The sequence below is a fragment of the Varroa destructor genome, unplaced genomic scaffold, assembly GCF_002443255.2.
Source record: "Varroa destructor unplaced genomic scaffold, Vdes_3.0 BEIS01000001.1, whole genome shotgun sequence".
Lineage (NCBI taxonomy): Eukaryota > Metazoa > Arthropoda > Arachnida > Mesostigmata > Varroidae > Varroa > Varroa destructor.
In genome coordinates this window covers 18,264,112-18,284,186 of record NW_019211454.1, presented here as the reverse complement: position 1 = coordinate 18,284,186, position 20,075 = coordinate 18,264,112, and the positions used below count along the sequence as shown (strand labels likewise).

The following is a 20,075-nucleotide window of genomic DNA, read 5'->3' as shown; positions in this document are numbered from 1 at the left end:
CATCTAGGAAGCAAATCTTGCGATTACTGCTGTTGAGGGTATAGGGCAGTGTTCGTGGGTATCGGTGGTGCGGTGCTGTGCTATTGCTCGCTGGTGATATGGTGTGGCCGTATTGGACTGCGGTGTTGCATTTCTGCCGTGCCGAATCGTAGACAGGGCAGGCCGTTACGCAGGCCGCCGTTCAACCGAGTGAGTGTGTGTGTGTGTAGAAGAGTTCGCCGAGCAGTAACTGCATCGTTCCCTGCCGCTGCCTGCCTAGTGACTAAGGGAATAGTATACTATGAAATAGAATATATAATTGGAATAGTGTAAGAAAGCTGTTATTGACGACGACAACGACGTCGTGGTGGCCAGGCCAGGCCAACCCGGCCGATCAGCCAGCGAGGCAGGCCAGTGAGTCTGCCTGTCTGTCCGTCCGCTTATCGCCACAACGCGACACAAAATGCGAGTTAGCCTTTTGTCCACTAATCACTGTTACAATACTGTTAATGGCTATAACTAGTGTTCTCAGATACGACTATTACATGTGCCACTCGCTACATGCGGGCCGTGCTGCTCGTGGTGCCAGCGTAATTTCCGTCGTACAGCGGCTGTGTAAGCGGGCTGGCCAGTGTTCCCATATAATGTGCCTGTGAGCGTATTCCTCGTTGTGCATCTATAATACGCTACACTTGTACGACAAGCCCATAGTAGCTCTAAGAAATAATAAAGCTGTTGCTTTCTGATTGCCTATATATACCGATCCTTTTGATAGTGCTGTGGTGTGATATCGTATTTAATCGGTTTTTCCATCGTTCTGCTCTATTGATGCTCGGTTGTTGCCAACGCCATTATTAAGTCAGAGGACAAGCGGCTGGCTAAGCACAAGGGGGTTTGGGGGGAGGGGGGCTACTGGATGATGTTCTTCTTACGACAGCGGAGGCTGCTGAGAGCAGCTGGTGCCCGCTGGTTTTCCTACTCCACTATGGTGCAGTACATCTTCTCATTGTGCTGTAACATGTTGTAGCGACGCCAGGCTATTGATCACACAGCACAGGGGTCTGCTGTTGGCCTGTCTTCCCGTGCCATCTCCCCGTCCGACGGCGATCTCGACATCCAGCCAGCCGTCCTCAGTAACCTGTCTGCAGCCTGTGCCTGGTCAGGAAGAACGAGCCAATGAAAGACGAGTTCTCTAATGAACCCCTCAGCGCAGGATCCGCGATGACAAACACGGAACGTTCGCTTGCTACTGCACGGCTGCAAAAATCTATACCAGCTATTAGCATTGCTAACAGCTACAGCAATTGTAACAGCAGCGGTCGCAATGATACGACGAAATACATATTAGTGTTGCTGGGGCGTCTTCTAGCGACGACGCTAGATGAGTCGATGGACAGAACAGCCGACCATCTTCTCGATGCGACGTGAAGCGTTTATCATTTGAACAGCAAGTGGCAAAGGAAACAACAGCAATAACAATAACACGTTGTGGTACATCGGCAGTCCAATAGGCGTAATAGTCAACTCACTGTAGGCGGCTACACCGACCCTTCAGCGATTTCTACTAACGCCATTGCTAAAATCAGTGTGCTGGTAGCATATTATGCGAATACTAACAGGATTTTGAGTGCTAGCTGGATAGTGGCGACAGCCGAGCCATCATATCACGGTGGAATCAGCCAGTCATCCGGCCTTGGCCCTGATCCTAAAACGGTCAGACATCATGGACTACTTACAGTTAATGCTCAGCTTGCTATAACAACGATCCAATGTGGGCCGTTCGTTCGCCGTTGCGTTTTGAAGTTTTGCGCTCCAGTATTGCGCTATATAACTTGCGCGATAGTAACCGTCCTCAGCTTTTCTTGCGCGGTGGGACTCTTGCTTATCCGGTCTTGCTTATCGATTGAAGGAGGGGGCTTGTTGGCGACGTCAATGGACGTTGCTGGTTGAATGCTCGAGGAAAGCATATCCAGTGTTCCTTAGTTCGCTAGTCTACTGTGGATATAAGGGCTGTAGTGGAGCACCAACCTTTTGATTTGGTAGTTGATTCGTTTGGGTGTTCTCTCACACGGATAATCAGCTGCATATGCCATCTATTTACTTCGTTATAATATAACGCAATTGACTTAAGAGAGTAGATTTAAGTGTGTTTTTTATTAGTTAAAACGCAACGTTTATCTAAGTCTAGTTGTTTTTATGTGAAGGGTACGTCTACTAACGACATGTTCGCGTTAATGCATTCGTGCGCTGAATGCGAATAACTGAAGGATGCGCGTACATTTGTCACCTGATATATCCGCTTCAACTGCTCGATCAGGTTTATTTTTTTGTTTGTCTACTTGACCAGTCCCTCTGGTGATCAGAGAAACAGCTCCTTCGACCCCCTACAAGCTTCTCTTGATCGGATGAAATCGCCAGCGCCCCCGCCTGCTACATACAGTGAAGCTGCGATCAACAGTGTGCGACTTTGGTTTCTAGTAAAGAGTTGTTGCTACTCTTCGTTTGAAAGTTAACTCAGCGCTAGTTAACACCACGTTTCACCTTTATTTATTGATAAGGAGAGTTCTGCGATATCCTTGCTTTGAGAGCCTCTGATAATCGTTTTTTCTCATTGGTGAATATTAGTCATCATTCTGGTGTTGATTTTGTTTGCGTTATTAAAACTGATCATTATGTGATCTATGTAGCAAATAGTCCTCTTGCTGCCAGTACTCCTATTGTTACCATAGCTGTTGGTTGTGTAACCCAATTTTTACTTTCCTCTGCGTGTTTTTATCTGTTGCTAGATCAATCGGATGGGATAGTTCGAGTCTGAGATGGTGCGATGCAAACAAATAATTTGATTACTAAAACAGCGCTCTTAATATCTTAGTAATAGTATGATTCGACGATACACGTTGTGGACGGTCGCGTTAATGATCAATGACGAGGGGGATCGCTAATACTGTGGTTCCTCCCGAACTTTTGTTCAGCATCAGCGGAATCCACCACTGTTGATACAGTACAGCAGCTGTGAGACAACAGCTACAAATGTGCTGTTCCCTATAGTTAAATTGGGCGTCGTTCCTACCCCCAACTTTATTCCGCCTCTCATAAAGCGACTTGACTTGCTATTCGTACGCTGCGTTGTCTGTTCCATGGCAATTTTAACAAGCAAAAAGCAAGAAATACCTTTCTGTGTGAAATACGGGATGGCTTTTAGTGGAGCGCAAGCATCCGTCTCTTGTATACGTGCAAACAATCACTGCTAATAGCGGATTAGATTGAGAAGCATAAATACTGTGATGCTGGTAATGGTGACAATGGATTCGTCGTTTCTAGTGTACGAGATAGGTTAGCCGAATAGAAAGAGAGTTTAACTTGACGGGCTGTGCATGCAACTTGAACGGTTGAAGTATGGTTTTCGCCGCATTTACAGTTGCGTAACTATCAAACCAATGGTCGAAGTCGATGTTGCATGATGCCCTTCTCCGATATGCCGGGCTGTGTGGATACAGCGAAACGAATAAGAGACACTAGATCTGTCTGTGTTTTGGCTGGCTGCTTACATACGCCGAACTTACGTCTGCCTGGTGCCTCTCTACTCGAAGCCGTCTCCGTCATCGCCGTCTCCCTGCTGTTTCGTTAAGCTGCTTATACAAGCAACTATAGTGGCTGTGCCTCGTATATGAAATTATTGTGATGGCATTGAGGAGAACATATGAGAAGGAGATCACTGGACGGATGGGGCGCTCCTCTGAAGCCGTCCCGTTTCAATCTCACCATCATCAACATAATCATCACATTAAGTAGTTCCTTAGTGCGGCCGAATAGCGGGGTGCCAGGGAATAGAGAAGAGTCTAACAATTTTTTGCTTGAGTTTATCCCGCGATACACACACGCTAGAAGACTCCACCCAGTATCGTAAACCAGTAATAAATTAAAAACCTAAATAGCAGTCGACACCGCTGCGAATGGCTCTCGTCCACTTAAATCGTTCGAGCTTCAAATCACAGAAAGCAGGCAACCTGTTCCTGTATACAATGCGTACAATTACTATAAGAAATTCCGTTGGTTTATGCCGTTCTAGAGGCCACCATCGTAATTAATGCTAGTGTATATTCGTAGACCGTGGAAATGTCCGCGTCAGCACCTATCTCATACCACTGACTTGTGCTACTGTCACTGATGTTGACGGCAATTACTAATGTATGATGTGTGCACAGCACTCGCTCTTTCTTGCGTTATGCTACCTGTAAAAATTGGCCAGGTTCCGTTGCTGGTAATAGTGTACGGAGGAAGTATATGAAAAATTTTGTCTCATAAAGAACAACACGTGTGCAGGAGTATAACAACATCAATGATGTGACAAAGCACTAAAACCTTTTTCGATCGTATCTATCTAGTCGTGTGGTGGTCGTCATAATATAAACAAGGGAGCATGTGCCAGAAGCAAACGATAAACATAAACAAACAAAGTCAGATCGACTCGTTGTCAAGCTAAGCAGCCGACAGCGTTTGTTAATAGCGAGCACTTTTGTGCTCGCAAACAAACACTGCTCTTTCTGTGGTCTGATACTGAATGGAAATTAATAAAGATAATTTCGTTTTTTTTTAATCTTGGTCTTGTGCATACCTATTGTTTAGGCAAAATCACTTCTATAGGCTTATCTCATATTCATTACATCTAACCTCATGCCTTTCACTAAGATGACATGTGAGTGCGTCTAATGAAGCGTTTCATCGTAACGTTCATTGTAGCTACCGTAAAGTTCTGTGCAGATATGACACCTGGGACAATCGCTATCGACGCGAACTATCGCACTAGTCAGAGAATGCGTGAATTCAATCTAAGACGAAAGCGAAGAAAAACGGCTGCTAACGAAAAAGTCTCTAGCAGCAGGTTGGTGTATATATATACATATTAGCTGATGATGCAGGGTTGAAGGCGACCCCCAAAAACAGGGTCATGTTGTGGCCTTCATAGGCCGCGAGTGTCTGCTGTCAGCAGAGACAAGGCCAAGGTCGGCTCGGGCGCATGACCTAGTCCAGCTGCAGCGTCCGCGGTTGCAATCGTCGGCGTAACCACATCAGGGTCATCGGCTATTGCTACAGGAGCTGGTTGATACGTTTATTGGGGCGACCGCAAAATGCCTCAGTTCCCGTTTGTGAACTGGATGTTAGGCAGCAAATGCATTACTTATCGTGCATGTAACGCATCGGGTTGCAAGTCGTTGTGATATATTTGTATTACGCTTTTATTCTGTTTATTGTTCTAATTTATTGTTAAGGGGACGGTTATTATAGGCTAAAACCTGCAGGCAGGAAGCAGCCGCTTAATAACGAGTGTTTGAAGGGTTTCTGTTAGTATCAGTAAGACTATTTTATAGACAAATAGTCCCAAGTTGCGGAGAACTGTAGAAATTAATGATAATCGCAAAAAAAAGTTAACTATTATTAAGTAGTATGCTTTGTGATAAATCAAGGCAATCGAACGTAAAGTCTCACAGTTGCTCGCCGGACGTACAAGTTGACGCTTATAGGTAACTCCGAACTGTCGTTCCACATGTTTAGACGTAGATATCTAACTTACTTTGTTCAACTTGTGTGTTTCAGAGGGGGCCCCGCTTTTCGGCCGCTATCCGCCGTCACGCCTCGATCTTCGAGGCTAACTAACTGGCGGTAGCGAGCACTCTTCAAATTACAGCCACGACAACAACATAGGTTAAAACGATTACGATAAAATACAGCTAGCAGGTTGTTATCGCCCTGGGGCTGGGAGTGACCACGGTTAAAGCTGCAATACATTCATCTGTCACAATGGAATTACGAGTAGGAAACCGATATCGTCTGGGCCGAAAGATTGGGTCGGGTTCATTTGGTGATATCTACCTCGGGACGAACATTTCGACCGGCGAAGAGGTGGCAATTAAACTTGAATGTGTCAAAACGAAACATCCACAGCTCCATATTGAGAGTAAATTCTACAAAATGATGCAGGGCGGTGTTGGTATCCCACAGTTGAAGTGGTGCGGCACCGAAGGCGATTACAACGTCATGGTTATGCAGCTGCTCGGTCCATCACTTGAAGACCTCTTCAACTTCTGCAACCGAAAGTTTTCACTGAAGACGGTCTTATTGCTCGCGGATCAGCTGATCTCCCGGATCGAGTTTATCCACTCGAAGAACTTTATCCATCGCGACATTAAACCGGACAACTTTCTAATGGGTCTTGGAAAGAAAGGCAACGTTGTCTACATTATCGATTTTGGCTTAGCGAAAAAGTACCGTGATACGCGTACTCAGCAGCATATCGCCTACAAGGAAAACAAGAACTTGACGGGAACGGCTCGGTACGCGTCGATTAATACGCATCTCGGAATTGAGCAAAGTCGGAGAGACGATCTCGAGTCGCTCGGATACGTTCTTATGTACTTTAATCGTGGCTCGTTACCGTGGCAGGGTTTGCGCGCCGCCAATAAACGGCAAAAGTACGAGCGAATCTCAGAGAAGAAGATGTCCACGCCGATCGAGGAGCTGTGCAAACTGTCGCCGTCAGAGTTTACCACCTACCTAAGCTACTGCCGATCATTACGTTTCGACGAGCGACCAGACTATTCCTACCTGCGGCAGTTGCTTCGTAACCTGTTCCACCGGCAGGGCTTCACGTACGACTATGTGTTCGACTGGAACATGCTTAAGTTTGGCAGTACGCGTTATCCAGCGGACCCGAACGCGCTTACGCAACCAAGTCAGTCACCGCACGCTGCCGGCCATCCTGGACATCCCGGAGCACCGCCAATAACACAACCGCCGCAGGGGCTACAGCTGTCAAGACCTCTCGCCGCACCCATGAGCGGTGAGTCAATATTTATTATTAGTGTGTTTCATGCCTTTTCTGCGTCATTGTATTATACGATTTTTTTCTGTTTAAAACTGATGGAATGGAAAGAAAATGTATAAAAGTATGATGGTCGGGACAGCATTTGGTTGGATTTTGTAAAAATTCACAGCAACTTCAAGACTAAAAGAGCGACTAGGTATACTTATATGATCGTAAAATCCCGTAAGTGAACGTCCCGCAACGGTCAAATGATCAAGTATTAGGTCTAGAAGCACGCGGGGTGGTCGTTAGTTCGAGGCCAGGCGTAGATTCAATTCGTTTCGAGGTGAAGCCGTCTGAAGCAACGTCTAGGTAAAGCAGCGGACGTAGAACTTGAAACATTGAAGATATTTAAGCCAATTACAGTAAGTACATTATATATTGTGGCTAAAAGCGGATGTCTTGTAATATTATACGTAGTTTCGATTCAATACATTTAGTCAGTGTTGGCGTCTCCTGACACACTTGCCACTATTTAGCACGGTAATTTCCCGTTATTGAATTCTAGTGGAGTTTTCATATGAAGATACTCGTAGTGCCTAGTGTCAAAGAAGAAGATCAACTACCAGTTTAGTGCTGAAGATCTTGTTTTTTTTTTTATAGATTACTTGCTTTAATCCAATTTCCTAGTAAACGAACCGCCGCCGATGATGGTGCGGGGCGAAAGCTATTCACAATGCTATTAAATCGCACTGAGGATCGAATTATTAATGGCCATAAGTTGTTCCAATACGCAAACTGGATATCTGGGGGAGAAGAGGTCACGCCTTTGCGGTACCGCATTTTTTCGAATTGACAGTGACGCACGCTAAACTTAACTGCGGCACATGAAAAGATTTACATCTATGACTGACTTAATGTTGGACAAATGCATTTATTTATCGTGAAGGCACGCCAACATTGGAGGTTTGTGCAGTAAGTGCATAACTTGTAAGCGCTTAACTTGAGATACCGCGCCTTTTAAAACTACCTGGGCTTTCCCAAATGGATAAGAAAGCAGTTTGTAACTCAATTGTGACAGTAGTATCATACATGGATAATTAGTGTATGCAATATTCTACATTGGAGGGCTCAACATGAAAATCGTTGGTTGCGGTTATTGTTGTCTGTAGCGTTCTCCATTGTTCAAGTTGCATTGAAGCTGGAGCTCATATCATCATAATAAACACTATCAAAGCTATTTGCTCGATTCCGCATTGTTTAATAGCGTTTGTACAAAAGTACTTCTAAGAAGTACTTATTTTTTTTTTATTATTTTTTATTTTTAAGTAAATTTTAGCGTGCGATGAATTATGTGAACACTCATAATTGGTTGTGATACAGCAGAGATTTCGCCGAACCTAGGATTCTCTACGACCCTCGCCCAAATCTAAGGAGTCGAAAATGTGCAAAATTGTTTCATAAAAATCTCGTTTTTTGTTCGTAAAATTCTCTTAACGCGCTAACACGCGTTTACGACTTTCATAACATACTAAAAGTATATTTAAAATCTTAACGAAAGAGTAAAGAATAACAACGATTCCAGTTACTCCACCCGAAGTTCCGTGCATTATTGAAATCTTCCTTAATACCTGTCGTCTTCTAAGGCCGTCTGCCTACACATCGCTATCAGTGACCGCTTAAGGTCGAGACTTTCGCTATACAAGAGGCTTCACTTCTTATTTTTATTATGCCATTAAGCATTAGCAATATTTGGTTGTTTTCGGTCAATTTGGTAATTCCTAGAAAGTATCAAACTTTGGTGAAGCCTCAAAACCGAACATACTGTTCTCACATATTCGTTCGCCTTCCGCCTCACTTCGGCTGGATGACAACATGAAGGTTTACAAAGCTCGATCCTCCTACAGTGATCTCGTTTATCAGAGCGAGGATTCAACCACTTGTCGGGCGAGTTAAATGTGAGTCGATATTTCTGAAGCTATGCCGGGTTTCGGAGTAACCTTCAACCGGTACCGTTTAATAACGTCACACGACTTTTTTTTGAATTTTTATACTATGCTGGGAAAAGGAACTTCAACGGAGGCGTGGGAAAGCTAAGTATTCACCCTTGATTATGCATTCGATGAATATATTGTTGTTCCATGCGCATTTGCTTTATCAAACAGTGCCTTGTATGTTTGTGTCGCGGCGGAAATACACAGAGTTTCAAAGAAGTCCAAGTTTTCTTTTTATTTCTAAAAGAGGCTGAGTCTTACGAAATAATGCCAGGTTATAAACAGTCTTCCAAGGTAAATTTCTAGTGCAACATATTTAGTAAACTTCGATCGATAATGGGTAATAAACACCTCGCATTTGCATATAGTTCGAGCTCGTGTCTTTTAGGGGATCGTCAGCAAACGGGAAGCAAAATTGAATTGTTCGTAGTGGGTATCCATAGCGAGATGATTAGCTCTTATACGAGCAATGACAGAATGGCTTCCGTTCAGTGATGCAGCGCAGTCATCATTACCAAGGTAACCTTTTTTGCAGCTCCATCAGCCCAGAAGCTTCCTTGTTCTTTCTATAATCAGCCCCGTTATTGCTTTTGTTATCATCGATAGCGCAGCGTCTATGGAGCGTCTAGTTCACTAGGGTTTTCTTAATATAATGTTCTTCCTTGTAAATTCACATAAGTGAATATGAATTGACGTTGCTGAGACCTCTTATAGCTCAGATACTATGCCAAAAGCCATTATGGTGCCATCTTTACGTTGCGTAGTTTACGGTATTATAAGATGGTGGCGATAGGACAACAGCTTGTCCGTCAAATTTGAGTAATTACAGTCTATTTCATGCTAGATTTTTCGGAATTTAACTCTATTTTTGCGGTCACATTCGAGTTTAATCATTTCTTGTTTGATCCGCTTTCATGCGTTTACCACGTTTCCTATTGTCGGTAAGATAACTGGATATAAACGTATAATTCCACATTTTACGAAAGGTATATTTTTGTATTTTTGACAATAGTCGATTCGTTTGATACAGCCGTGTTACGGTCTGGAAGACGTTTGGGCTTATTCAATGGAAAAGCAGTTTGGTTGGAGAGCTCGAGGGGATTAAGGGACAACACGACCTGTTTGTTAGTCGCGAAACGTCGAGCTTGTGAAAGCTGTCTGTAACTAATGGACAACGATAATCGGTAGCATTCGGGTGTCCCTAACTGCAGAGTGAATTATAACTGGCTTAAAGACAAGACTACATAAAACAACGATTCATAAACATGGTGGCCACACAATATGGCCATTTTGCCACGAACATTGTAAAAATGTGTGTGCAATACGGTTATGGTGCAGATTTCAGTACATCGTATTCGTCTCGCTGTTTCACTTGTTTGGCTATTAGGTTTTGTTCTAATATGTTTTATGCACAACTAGACACGCGTTAGTACTGTCAGTTTTTAAAACATGTTAGACGCCACAGTTCTACAACAAATCAAACCGGGAACAAATATGCACATATCGACGGCACCGGCACTTGTTGGAATCACCAGCAACAACAACAAAGGCGACAATATTAACAATTTATTTCTAGAGAAGCCATTTATGTCAAACTTGCAGGTAAAGAATTTTTGCCCTCTTATTTTTTCCTTGTCATGAGTAGCATTTAAGGAATCGAATACAACGACAGTTATTATCTGATCCTGAGCATTGTATGCTGTATTGTGTATTCTCAAATTTAGACGGTGTAGTAATAACAGTGGTCATTTTATTGTCTGTGTCTGGTAGTGGTACCGGATGAGATGCTCCTAATATGTATTTAAATGTAGTAGTAGAGGTTCATCTGGTAAAATACGTAAGAGCGGTGCCAGACGTAAGTATTTAGTAGTAATGAAATGAAATGGGCTTATCAGATATTGACCGATGCAAAGGATTCTCCAGTGCACCGAAAACTATAGGCGTGTGCCTGGATGTTTGCCTGCGTGTCCGTCTGTGTCGTTCTCAAACAACATCTATAACACCTCCACACATGGCTGTGTGTTATATAGGCATATACATACTAACCTCTTAGCTACTACTTAGATTAAGGTTCTATTATATTGATGCAGCGGTACCGCTAGCAGCGATTTCGACCTGAGTCCTCTTTCAGCCGGTCAGCCATCCGCCACACTATTCAGTCTTCTACGTCTCTATATATGCCTACTTCCATCAGCCGCCAGCGTTGTAATAATACGGCACCAGGGGATTGTGTACTCGCAGTCAGGCGTTGTTGGGCACTCGGGCAGCGCTTCTGTAAAAACATCGTCGCCATTTGTGGTAGATATGGCAGATGCGTTTGCCACGACCTGATAAAACCGCCACCGTCGCTGCCAGCACAGACACCAGTTTCGACTACAGTGGCAATAAGAACGACAATATTAGCATTGATTCTAGCATTGATTGCAAATGCATTTCTACAGCGGTATACTTATATATATACGAGTGTTAACCAAGTAGACGATAGCGTAGAAAATGCCGGCATGGAACTGCATGCTGCAAGTTCTTAGTGTTGTCCTTGTGCGCGACCACTGTTGGTGGCGTTGGTGGGCGACGACTCATAACAAAAGAACCGCAACGCGGCGGTAACTGTTGAATAACGAAACAGCAACAGCAGCAGCAGCAACGAACTGTATATGCAAGCGAACTTCGCATTCTCTGTCGCGTCGTTTTACCAAGCCAGTTGAGGCGGAATCAGACCCAGCGAACGGCCCTGCCTGTGGATGACAATCTGCCGTGGTGGCAAGCTTCTTCGCAACAGGGGCAACAGCACCAAGCAACGTCAAATAGCCCCAAAACTTCATCTTCGCCAGATCATTAGGGATCATTGACCTCTTCTCTGTAAATGCATTCGGTAGGTTGTTAGAATGCGGCTTTACTCGAGAAGCACAGGACAGCTAACTGGGGATGAATAGACGATTAAATGTGCGCTTCTTCGGTGCGGTCCTCTTTGCTCGAGGTCCGTGCGCGACTTTGGACTGTCTCCGGCCACCGGCAACTGGGAATTGTTGACATCGGACTTACAACTGTTGCTATCACTACTAGCATTCGTTATGTCTCTTTTTGACTGCCTGGCGCATCTTGTTCCGCTGCGGTCTATCAGCTGACACATCGCCATGGTTATTGTTGCTTTTGTTGAATGTTGAGAAGTGCTGTGTGCGATGTTTGACGACGCTCTGTATACTGTCGCTTGTGTGAAGATATCCGTAGTTGGTGCACTATCTGTTGTCGTTGTTGCGAGTAGTAGATATCGGCTACTTGCTAACAATTCACTGGATTCTTCTGATAGTGGTGAGCGGTGATCGCCCGTTCTCTCACTGGGGACAACGTGAGCACTGAGAGAGCACCATCGTTCCAATGGTGTGCCGGATTTTTTGACGTTTCACGTCATGAAACGCGCCCATTTTGAGTTCGGTCTGGTACACAACGCTAAAGTTCGAAAGTTCTGACTAACCCTTAAGAGAGGACTGCGATCATAGGTGGGGTTGGCATCGTTCTCTTTTAACGGCTTGAATTTACTTCACAATCTATTACGTTCTGCGCTCTTAGCCTACCTAATCAATGTTGTGTAGGCGCAGCCAGCACAGTACGGAGCGCCGGGCTTTCTTTGGCTAACAATGTAGTTAACGCCTTCGAGTCCATTAAGTAGGCTGTGTCAACAAGTACATCTAAGCTGCGTCGGCTGAACTGGACATTGCGTACGTTGCCTTGGGTAACGAAATACCGGTGGCCAGTGTGGCTATCTACCAAAAAGTGAATACTAATTCCTATTGAAGATATTCAGGGTGTCCCGCGACATTACGCACGTGCTATAAAACTTCCTAAGTGGATCATAATGAGGACTCGAAATCATGAAGGCTCTATATACTGTTAGTGAGCTAGCAACAGTAGGTGTCCTATGTCCTCAAAAAAGACCTCAAATTAATATCATGAAATATTTATTGTTTTTAATGCCTCTGATCTGTTAGCATTCTTTATTTACTTTACGGTGCGGCAGTCAATAGGTCTAAAGTAAAAACATCTTACTGTTATCTACGTTTTCGTTTTTTTTTTTGCTACAGTTACAATAACCCAACGCTTTTTGTTGTAAGTTTTTCATGTTTATCTCGTCATTTAGTTCGTAGCCTCCTCTTATTGCATATAGTTGGATAAACTCTGAGGAGTTCGCTACAAAGCTTTGCACTATAGAGTAGCGGTTTTCATTCAACTGCTGGCGCCGAAGCTGCTGTTATTTTCTGTAGTGTGTATTACCATGACGATGCAGTTCATGTGTTCTTCTATAGCTACCGGCCTATTAGTACGGCTCTAACTATCCTTGCCGCAGCGGCAGTAACGAAGTTGGCGTCAATGTCTGTATCCCCAATGACCAATGAAGATGGCAACCAATCAGTGACCAAGGACGACCCAGACGTAAGAGGCCTCATCTCCCGACATCAGAGCTGTTGCGGGAGTCGGAGACAAGATGGCGTACCAGTCTCCGTGTCCCGTTCCGTTTCTAGAAGCAACAAATCGATGCGACTAGCTTCAACTGATATCGTGACCACCGACACTACCGCAGCGACGACCATTATTACCGTGAGGCGACTGCTGTAGGAACTTCAGCAATAGTTGCAACGCCAGCAATAATAGTAGCTAATACTAAGATCGCACTACTGGTCGGTTTGGCGGACAGCTGAACCCAAAATGGAAAGAGCTCAGTAGCTGTATTTCGCCACTTTGCGCACTGATCTGCTTTGTTCGGTGGTTCCTGTCCGACTGTCGCTGACTGGCCGCGGCGGTAGTGGGTCGCTACAGCAACGTTCAACGCTTGAGTTTGGTCGCTGGTTTAGCTGGAATTGTGCTTGTGGTTATCGTCGTTTTGTTGTTCATGTGGTTGTTTTGCGGGGGAGGAAGGGGGAGGGAAGGCACTTGAATTGACTTGCGTAGACTTTAAATGTTTCCAATTAATTTTTAACAGCTGTTGGTTCATCATACAGACGGAGGGCAGCTAGGTAAACAGGCGTTGGCCACAGAGCACCAACGTCAGCATCGGGGCATTGAAGTAAAATGCAACCAGAATTATTCGAAGAGCACACCACTGTTGTGTCACATACGCCTGTTTATCTGTTCAGTTGAGAAGCTCTGACGCAATGTAATGCCACACTTCGGCCCTCCGTCGGCTGTCTATCCAAAGCGGTATTCCTTGCTTGTCGGTGTCTTCGGCCGCAGACCACATTGTCGCCGGCATTTGCAGCGGCCGGATCGAACCCATCCGTAGAATTGCAGAACGAGACCACTCTTCCTAGCAGTTCTTGACAGCAATTTGCAACTCGCAACTGCTTGAACTCCTGAAGCTGTCGATATCGAATCTGCTGCTACCGCAGTGCTCCAATGATGACAGCGACTGGTAGCTGATATCCGCTGCAATCCAGAATCGGTTATCATTATGTCGTAGGACGACTCCAGCTGATCGCAGACTGCTCACGGCGACTGTGTTGCGGCCAGCCGTATTATAGTGATGGCGAACGCAGCCTGCGGGTCTACTCATCCATTACAGTCCACCTGCAGCAGTTTTTATCTCGCATGTGACTTTGTCACAGCGCACCAGACGACGCCGATGATGCACCCGATGCAGCAGTTGCTATGTACACGAACAGCCTAGTAATGTCGACTAAGCAGAACGGACTATGTAGTATGACCTATAGTGAGACCAGAAAGCGAATGAGTAGCCGGCGCTCGTTTATTTGTTATTGTTTGACATTCTGATATTTCTTCTCGTTGTACCGTATGTATGTCCACCTGTGTGGTTCGTGGCCATATTGTTGTTGTCATCATTGCGATCTAAGGAGGCGCCGAAGAGGCTTTTGAGACAGCTATCGCTGGCTCTGCGCCTGTTGTTGTGAGAAGAGTCGTTGTTTCCTGTTATTGTCTGCCGGTACAGACCCGATGCGAGGCGACGTTTACAGACAGGCGTAACATTGGAAACGGTAACGCGGCAATGGCGTCGGGCATCGTTTATGCTGTCGTCGCTACGTTGTTTGTTCTCTTCTGTTGCCTCCTACTTTTTTCTTCATGCAATTGTAGCGCGCAATACGCGAACCAGCCAAAGCAGCAGCAGTGGCAACAGCGTTAGTAAGGGACTGCAGCGGAACGCGCAGCGCAAATGATAATATAAAGGGATATCGCATTGGGGTGCTTTTGGAGCAGATATCGGGGTTGACTGGGCTGCCGTGATGGCTATGTTTGTCGTTAGCGTCGTAACAGTGACGCTGTGCTTTGCTACGCTGTTCTTAAATATTAAAACATGTGCCAAGTGGGGGGCGGTGTTGGAGCAGGTGCAAGCAACAACAGGAACAATAGAACAGCAACGACAACCCAATGAGCAAGAGAACTCTGTTTAAGATCAAAAAAGGGCGTTTTAGAGAAAGGCTCGAGATAGTGGTTGTTCACAGGGCACTGGGCCAGTTTCAAAACAAGAGCCTGATTATTAGCTATGATTATATTCGGCACACGTGTGGGTTTAGCATGATATCTAGTGCATTTGTAATCCATATATACGTGCCTGAGCAGAACCAGATTCTCGGAAGCTGCCAATGGAATGGTCTTATTTTTGTATACAGAGCAGGATAAATGAAAACGACTTTGATCCATAGGAATATTCTACGAAGACGGTAGTAGTCGAATGGGAATATTCTCAGAAACTAGGGAAAAACAGGCTGTAGAATGATTAACTTTTTAAAGAATTTAAGGATAGAGACCGAGTGCTTCATGCGAGTCTAAATTTCAAAAGGTGCACCATCTTTTTCTGAAGCAGACAAATAATTTTACCCATAACTCTTTACAACGAGCTTGATTTTTTTTCTATATATATACCCCATGATTTCGGATTTTTGGTTCCATTTGCGTCTTCATATGTGATTTATTATATAGAATAAAAATAAGATCGAGCTAGACAGATAGTTTGTTTTACGTCCAGTATTTATGCCGTCAGACATTGTTTCAGACGGCTGGCTCCTGTCAGCACAGAACGAACTGTATGTCTATGGCTTGACCGGGACCTAGACCATCACGAGTCCCTAAGTTGAATAGGTAAACATATTATTACTGCACCAGCACGGGTACCAAGCAAGGCGGTTAAATAGAACTATGAATATACTCTTTACTACAAGCCCAGATCCTTTTGAGCTGCATACGGGTGGTACGATTAGATTAAGAAAATCTAAAACTTGTAAGCCAACCTAGTCTTTTCCATACCACGACATTGGGTAGTAAGCTTACAAGCACAAGCCACGCGTTCATTATAGCTATAACGTTCGTTACAACTGCACAGTGACGTTAGCTTGATAGCGGAGAATTCCACCTGACCGGTTTAGTAGCGAAGGGAACCCACCACATCGCTTTTTTCATAATAACGCGAACTCAATAAGCAACACGTAAACCCCCGGAGCGACTTCTACTGCTTCTCTCCCTGACTCTTTTTTTCTCAATGCCTCTGCTTGACAGGAGGTTAGGTTCTATGAGTCCGATTCCTTTTATCAGTCGCCGCAGCACCGAAAAGGAAGAAAACAGCGACCACTTCGCCGCTTTTGGTGTTGCTCGTCATCGTAAAGTCCCCATATAGACGCGCCCCTTGATTGAACCAGCTCCGAACCTCTCCGTTCAGTAACATGCTTCTGAGCCAGCCTGCTCAACTTATATTGAACTTTTCTGTCAGAGAACAAGCTTCGAGATAACGCCGCTGGTCGGCGAACGGTACACAAGCGTTGTAGGGCCCCGGTTGACACTGGTCCAGTATTAATGCAGAGAAAGTATACCGATGGAGCATTGATGAGCACAACACGGTGCGTCTATCCCACTGTGCATCGCGGTCGTGTACTGTGCGCGAGGGGGAATAGCTATATAATAATCACGCTGTTTTTACTGCTATTTGTGCGGGTTGCGTCTCATTTAGCGTTTAGCTTCAATACTAAAAGGTACGGCCGCTGTTGCAGTCACCGCAGTTTTCGATGTTACCTATGGACGAGGCAACGAATTGGTGCACATCCTGTTTCCGATAACGTATTGAATAAACTTCTTGAGCTTTCAGACGATTCTTTACCGTTTGCTTGATAGAATAGAACAGTTTTGTACACAAAAGCTTGCCAATGACTCTATCGGGTCTATAATTGAAGGACTGAAACGGTTCTTTACCGGTTTATCGGAAACGGGTAATTCCGGTGCCTGGTTCAAGCGGTTTTCACCTCTTAGTGAACAATATTGAGTCATCACATACCGTTAATACCAATGCTGTTAAAAGGCACGGTTTATCTTGCCACTTCAGCAACAAAAAAATCCGTAGTTTCCGCTACAATCCGTAATTTTTTCCACTGTTCTCACCATTGAGGTGATTGCTTCTGTTTGAAACGAATATAAAATGTCTGTGTTGTGAAAAAACGAATAAATCTAATTGGCAGTTCTCGACGACTGAAAGGATCAATGAATCGTAGTAGAGGTTGTTTCGAAAGCATAAAAATTTCAAAGCAAAAGACACGTGGTTAAGGATAGTGATGCTTATTCTAGGAGTAGTTGACAGCCACAGAAATCACTAACGGACTTACAGATTAAACAATCATGTCGTAAACTAGTACGTGAAGTAGACAGCAATTGTTAGTTTTACAATTGGAAAAAATAGCTAATTATCCAGTTCTTCGAATTCACGTTTGTTTCCGTAACACAATAAGAAGACTAATTGTTCAAAAAAATAATATTATTACTAGCTGTTCAGAGGTCTCTCAATTTCCGGTGGACATTTTGAGTATATTAATGTAATCAACTGTAATTTGCTTGTAAATGCAACAACACCGTATTATTAGTAGTTGTAGTTCCACAATATAAGACTACAGTTAGGGATAATTTCTTAAATGTAGATGTATACACTTCGTCATTGCAAGTCATGTAAGCCAATCTATATATATATATATATATATATATATATATATATACAGGGTGAACAGGAATATCAACTCATGGTAATACTTGTATGTACAATGCGTTACAATTGTATCAACCAGCTGATTTTCAACACGAGACAAGTGCCTATTTAGGCTTTTAATCCAGGGTTCATATCTCTCGAACTATAATATGTAGCCACATTATTACAGCACCATTCCATATTCCACATCCCATACCACCATTCATAATTCCACATCCCATTCACACGTATGTATAAACGCCCTCAACGTTTTTCTATGCAATCTCATTTAATATCAACTGATCTTTTTTCCATTTATCATCAATAACCTTTACGCGTCTTCATTTGCTGTGTTGCTTCAACCATACTCTTGTTGCATCCCACCGTCGTTCATTTCAGGTGGCATGGTGGGCAGCACCTCAGGCGCTATCGTGGGGAGTAGTCACGCTGATGAGGCTCAACGGCAGCAGCAATTAGTGTCAGCGCGAGGCGCAAGCGGTTTGGCCGGTTATCCGACGACGTCAGGCCAGCTGGCGGCCGGCGGTCTCGTCGGTGGAACGATGCCTGGAGCTATGGGAGGTTCGTTAGGACTCGGCGTGGGACCTCTACCGGCCGTCGGTGTTTCATCGCTCGGATCTGGACCCTACCCGGGCCTTGTCGGACGACCAGCTCGCTGAGAATAGGCAAATGAACGTAGTATCAACAACAATTCTCCCGTCATACTAACTATTACTACTATAATAATCATCGATCGTTGAAACGTCGAATGCCGTGGATGAATAAAACGTAACCTGCATCGTCTTGGCTATTCGCCATCGGTTCGGAGCTTGTATCAATTGTCGATGATAATTCCAGAGGCAACAGGAGTCAAGTTAGATAGGGTTTGAAGTTAGGATCAGGTCGGCCGTGCTATGTGGCGTCGGGACCGTCTCAAAACATCGATGTCATCAAAAAATCTTGTAGATTCGAGGCCAAGCAATTATTTCCTCCTCCCAAGTCATCTTAAAGCAAAAACAAGGAAAGCAAACATAAGTGGTAGGAGATCGTATAGAAACAATATTAGCACTTTTTAAAAAAATCCGCCATGCCACAGCAAGTCAACACCGCGATATCCGCCGTTCGTTGGGATAAACAAGATGTGCGATAGACTGCAAGAGCATTGCAGATAGGTGAGATATATACCGCTAAAAGAAGCAGACGACAAGTTGACACGCGTCGATATAGCGGAGGTTGACAGAAATGTGTATGATACTGGGGATACATAGTTGAAGTGATAGGACGATCAAATTGTTTCCCAAATATAGGAAACTGGCAGGCAGGAAAAAGGTCGAGAGTTGACGACAACGGCTGCTGACGACTGGTACGGCCAAACGCGACAGGTTTAGTCGAACAGGTTTTAAGAGGTCGATGGACTAGACGCGTACGTCAAAAGAAATTGCATCAATAACAGAACTCGCTACTGAGCTTTGATGAACGAGAAATTGTTTAAAAATACTGATAACAAAAGAGAGCTATAAGAAAAATTGCAGGTGACAAAAAGAATCTGGGGTCAAAACACTCTTAGCTGAAGCAACATATAAGGGCAAATGTTTTGGGTTCTATGCTTGACATCGCCTTTAGACGCCATTCCATCAGACGGTCTAGACAATACGTGACGGAACCCGACCACGCATGCGCGCGATCGGTACGCCGCCATCAATGTGTATGATGATGATGTCGATGCGATAAAAATGTGGACTGTGAAAGACTGAACGATGCGACCATCACGACGGTGATATTCTTGATGAAAAATTATTGAAGCTAATGGAGGAAATGGAAACGGAAGTTGAATGACGACGACAACAATAACAAGGCCGATGACGATAATACATAGTTAGCTAGCTCTATATTTGTGTAAATTGATTTAACAATTAAATAATGAAATAATAATGAAATGAATGAAGTATGCTGATATGAATATGCTGATGGTTAAATGATAGTAGTGAGGATTATGATGATGACGACAATGGCGGGGTAAGAATGGAAGTGTAATAATATGAAATCGATTAAAACATTGGTGATTGATAGATTGATGACCATATGATAAAATGATATTCTGAAAAGAGCCACGAAAAAGGAGACGACAAAGAAAAAGAACGTTGACGATAGGTAAGTGGATATACGGCTCAATCATTATGGCTATTGTTATTAGAATAATACTGGTAAAAATGACAGGAGAAAAGGATGTGATCCGAAAAGAGGGCGTGCATGTTTATGGAAGATGCGGGGCGAAGAGTCGCGAGTGAAATCGAGGCAATGGTGTGAGATAGCATCATTATCTCTAATTAAACTCGACGTTAATTGTGCAACAGAG

At 44.1% G+C, this 20,075-nt stretch overlaps 1 protein-coding gene across 3 annotated transcripts; it reads left to right on the top strand.

Annotated features, from left to right (window-relative positions):
* The first annotated feature begins 30 nt into the window (after positions 1-30).
* On the top strand, positions 31-19,679 carry dco (discs overgrown casein kinase 1). 3 transcript variants are annotated; one of them, XM_022804642.2, is made up of 3 exons: positions 31-189; positions 5,575-6,817; positions 18,122-19,679. In XM_022804642.2, exons 2-3 carry the CDS (start codon positions 5,779-5,781, stop codon positions 18,397-18,399), a joined length of 1,317 nt encoding a protein of 438 aa, XP_022660377.1. In that variant the 5' UTR covers positions 31-189; positions 5,575-5,778; the 3' UTR covers positions 18,400-19,679. The 3 variants fall into 3 exon arrangements, with proteins under 3 accessions (XP_022660377.1, XP_086832915.1, XP_022660399.1); XM_086976789.1 differs by having other exon boundaries at positions 34-444; XM_022804664.2 differs by lacking the exon at positions 31-189 and adding an exon at positions 892-1,692.
* The last annotated feature ends 396 nt before the right edge of the window (positions 19,680-20,075 follow it).

Bases quoted from the DNA above. Each gene is read 5' to 3' on its own strand.
- dco (XM_022804642.2), top strand. From the start codon at position 5,779: ATGGAATTACGAGTAGGAAACCGATATCGTCTGGGCCGAAAGATTGGG. The intron at 6,818-18,121 runs GTGAGTCAATAT...CGTTCATTTCAG, and splicing joins TCTCGCCGCACCCATGAGCG to GTGGCATGGTGGGCAGCACC.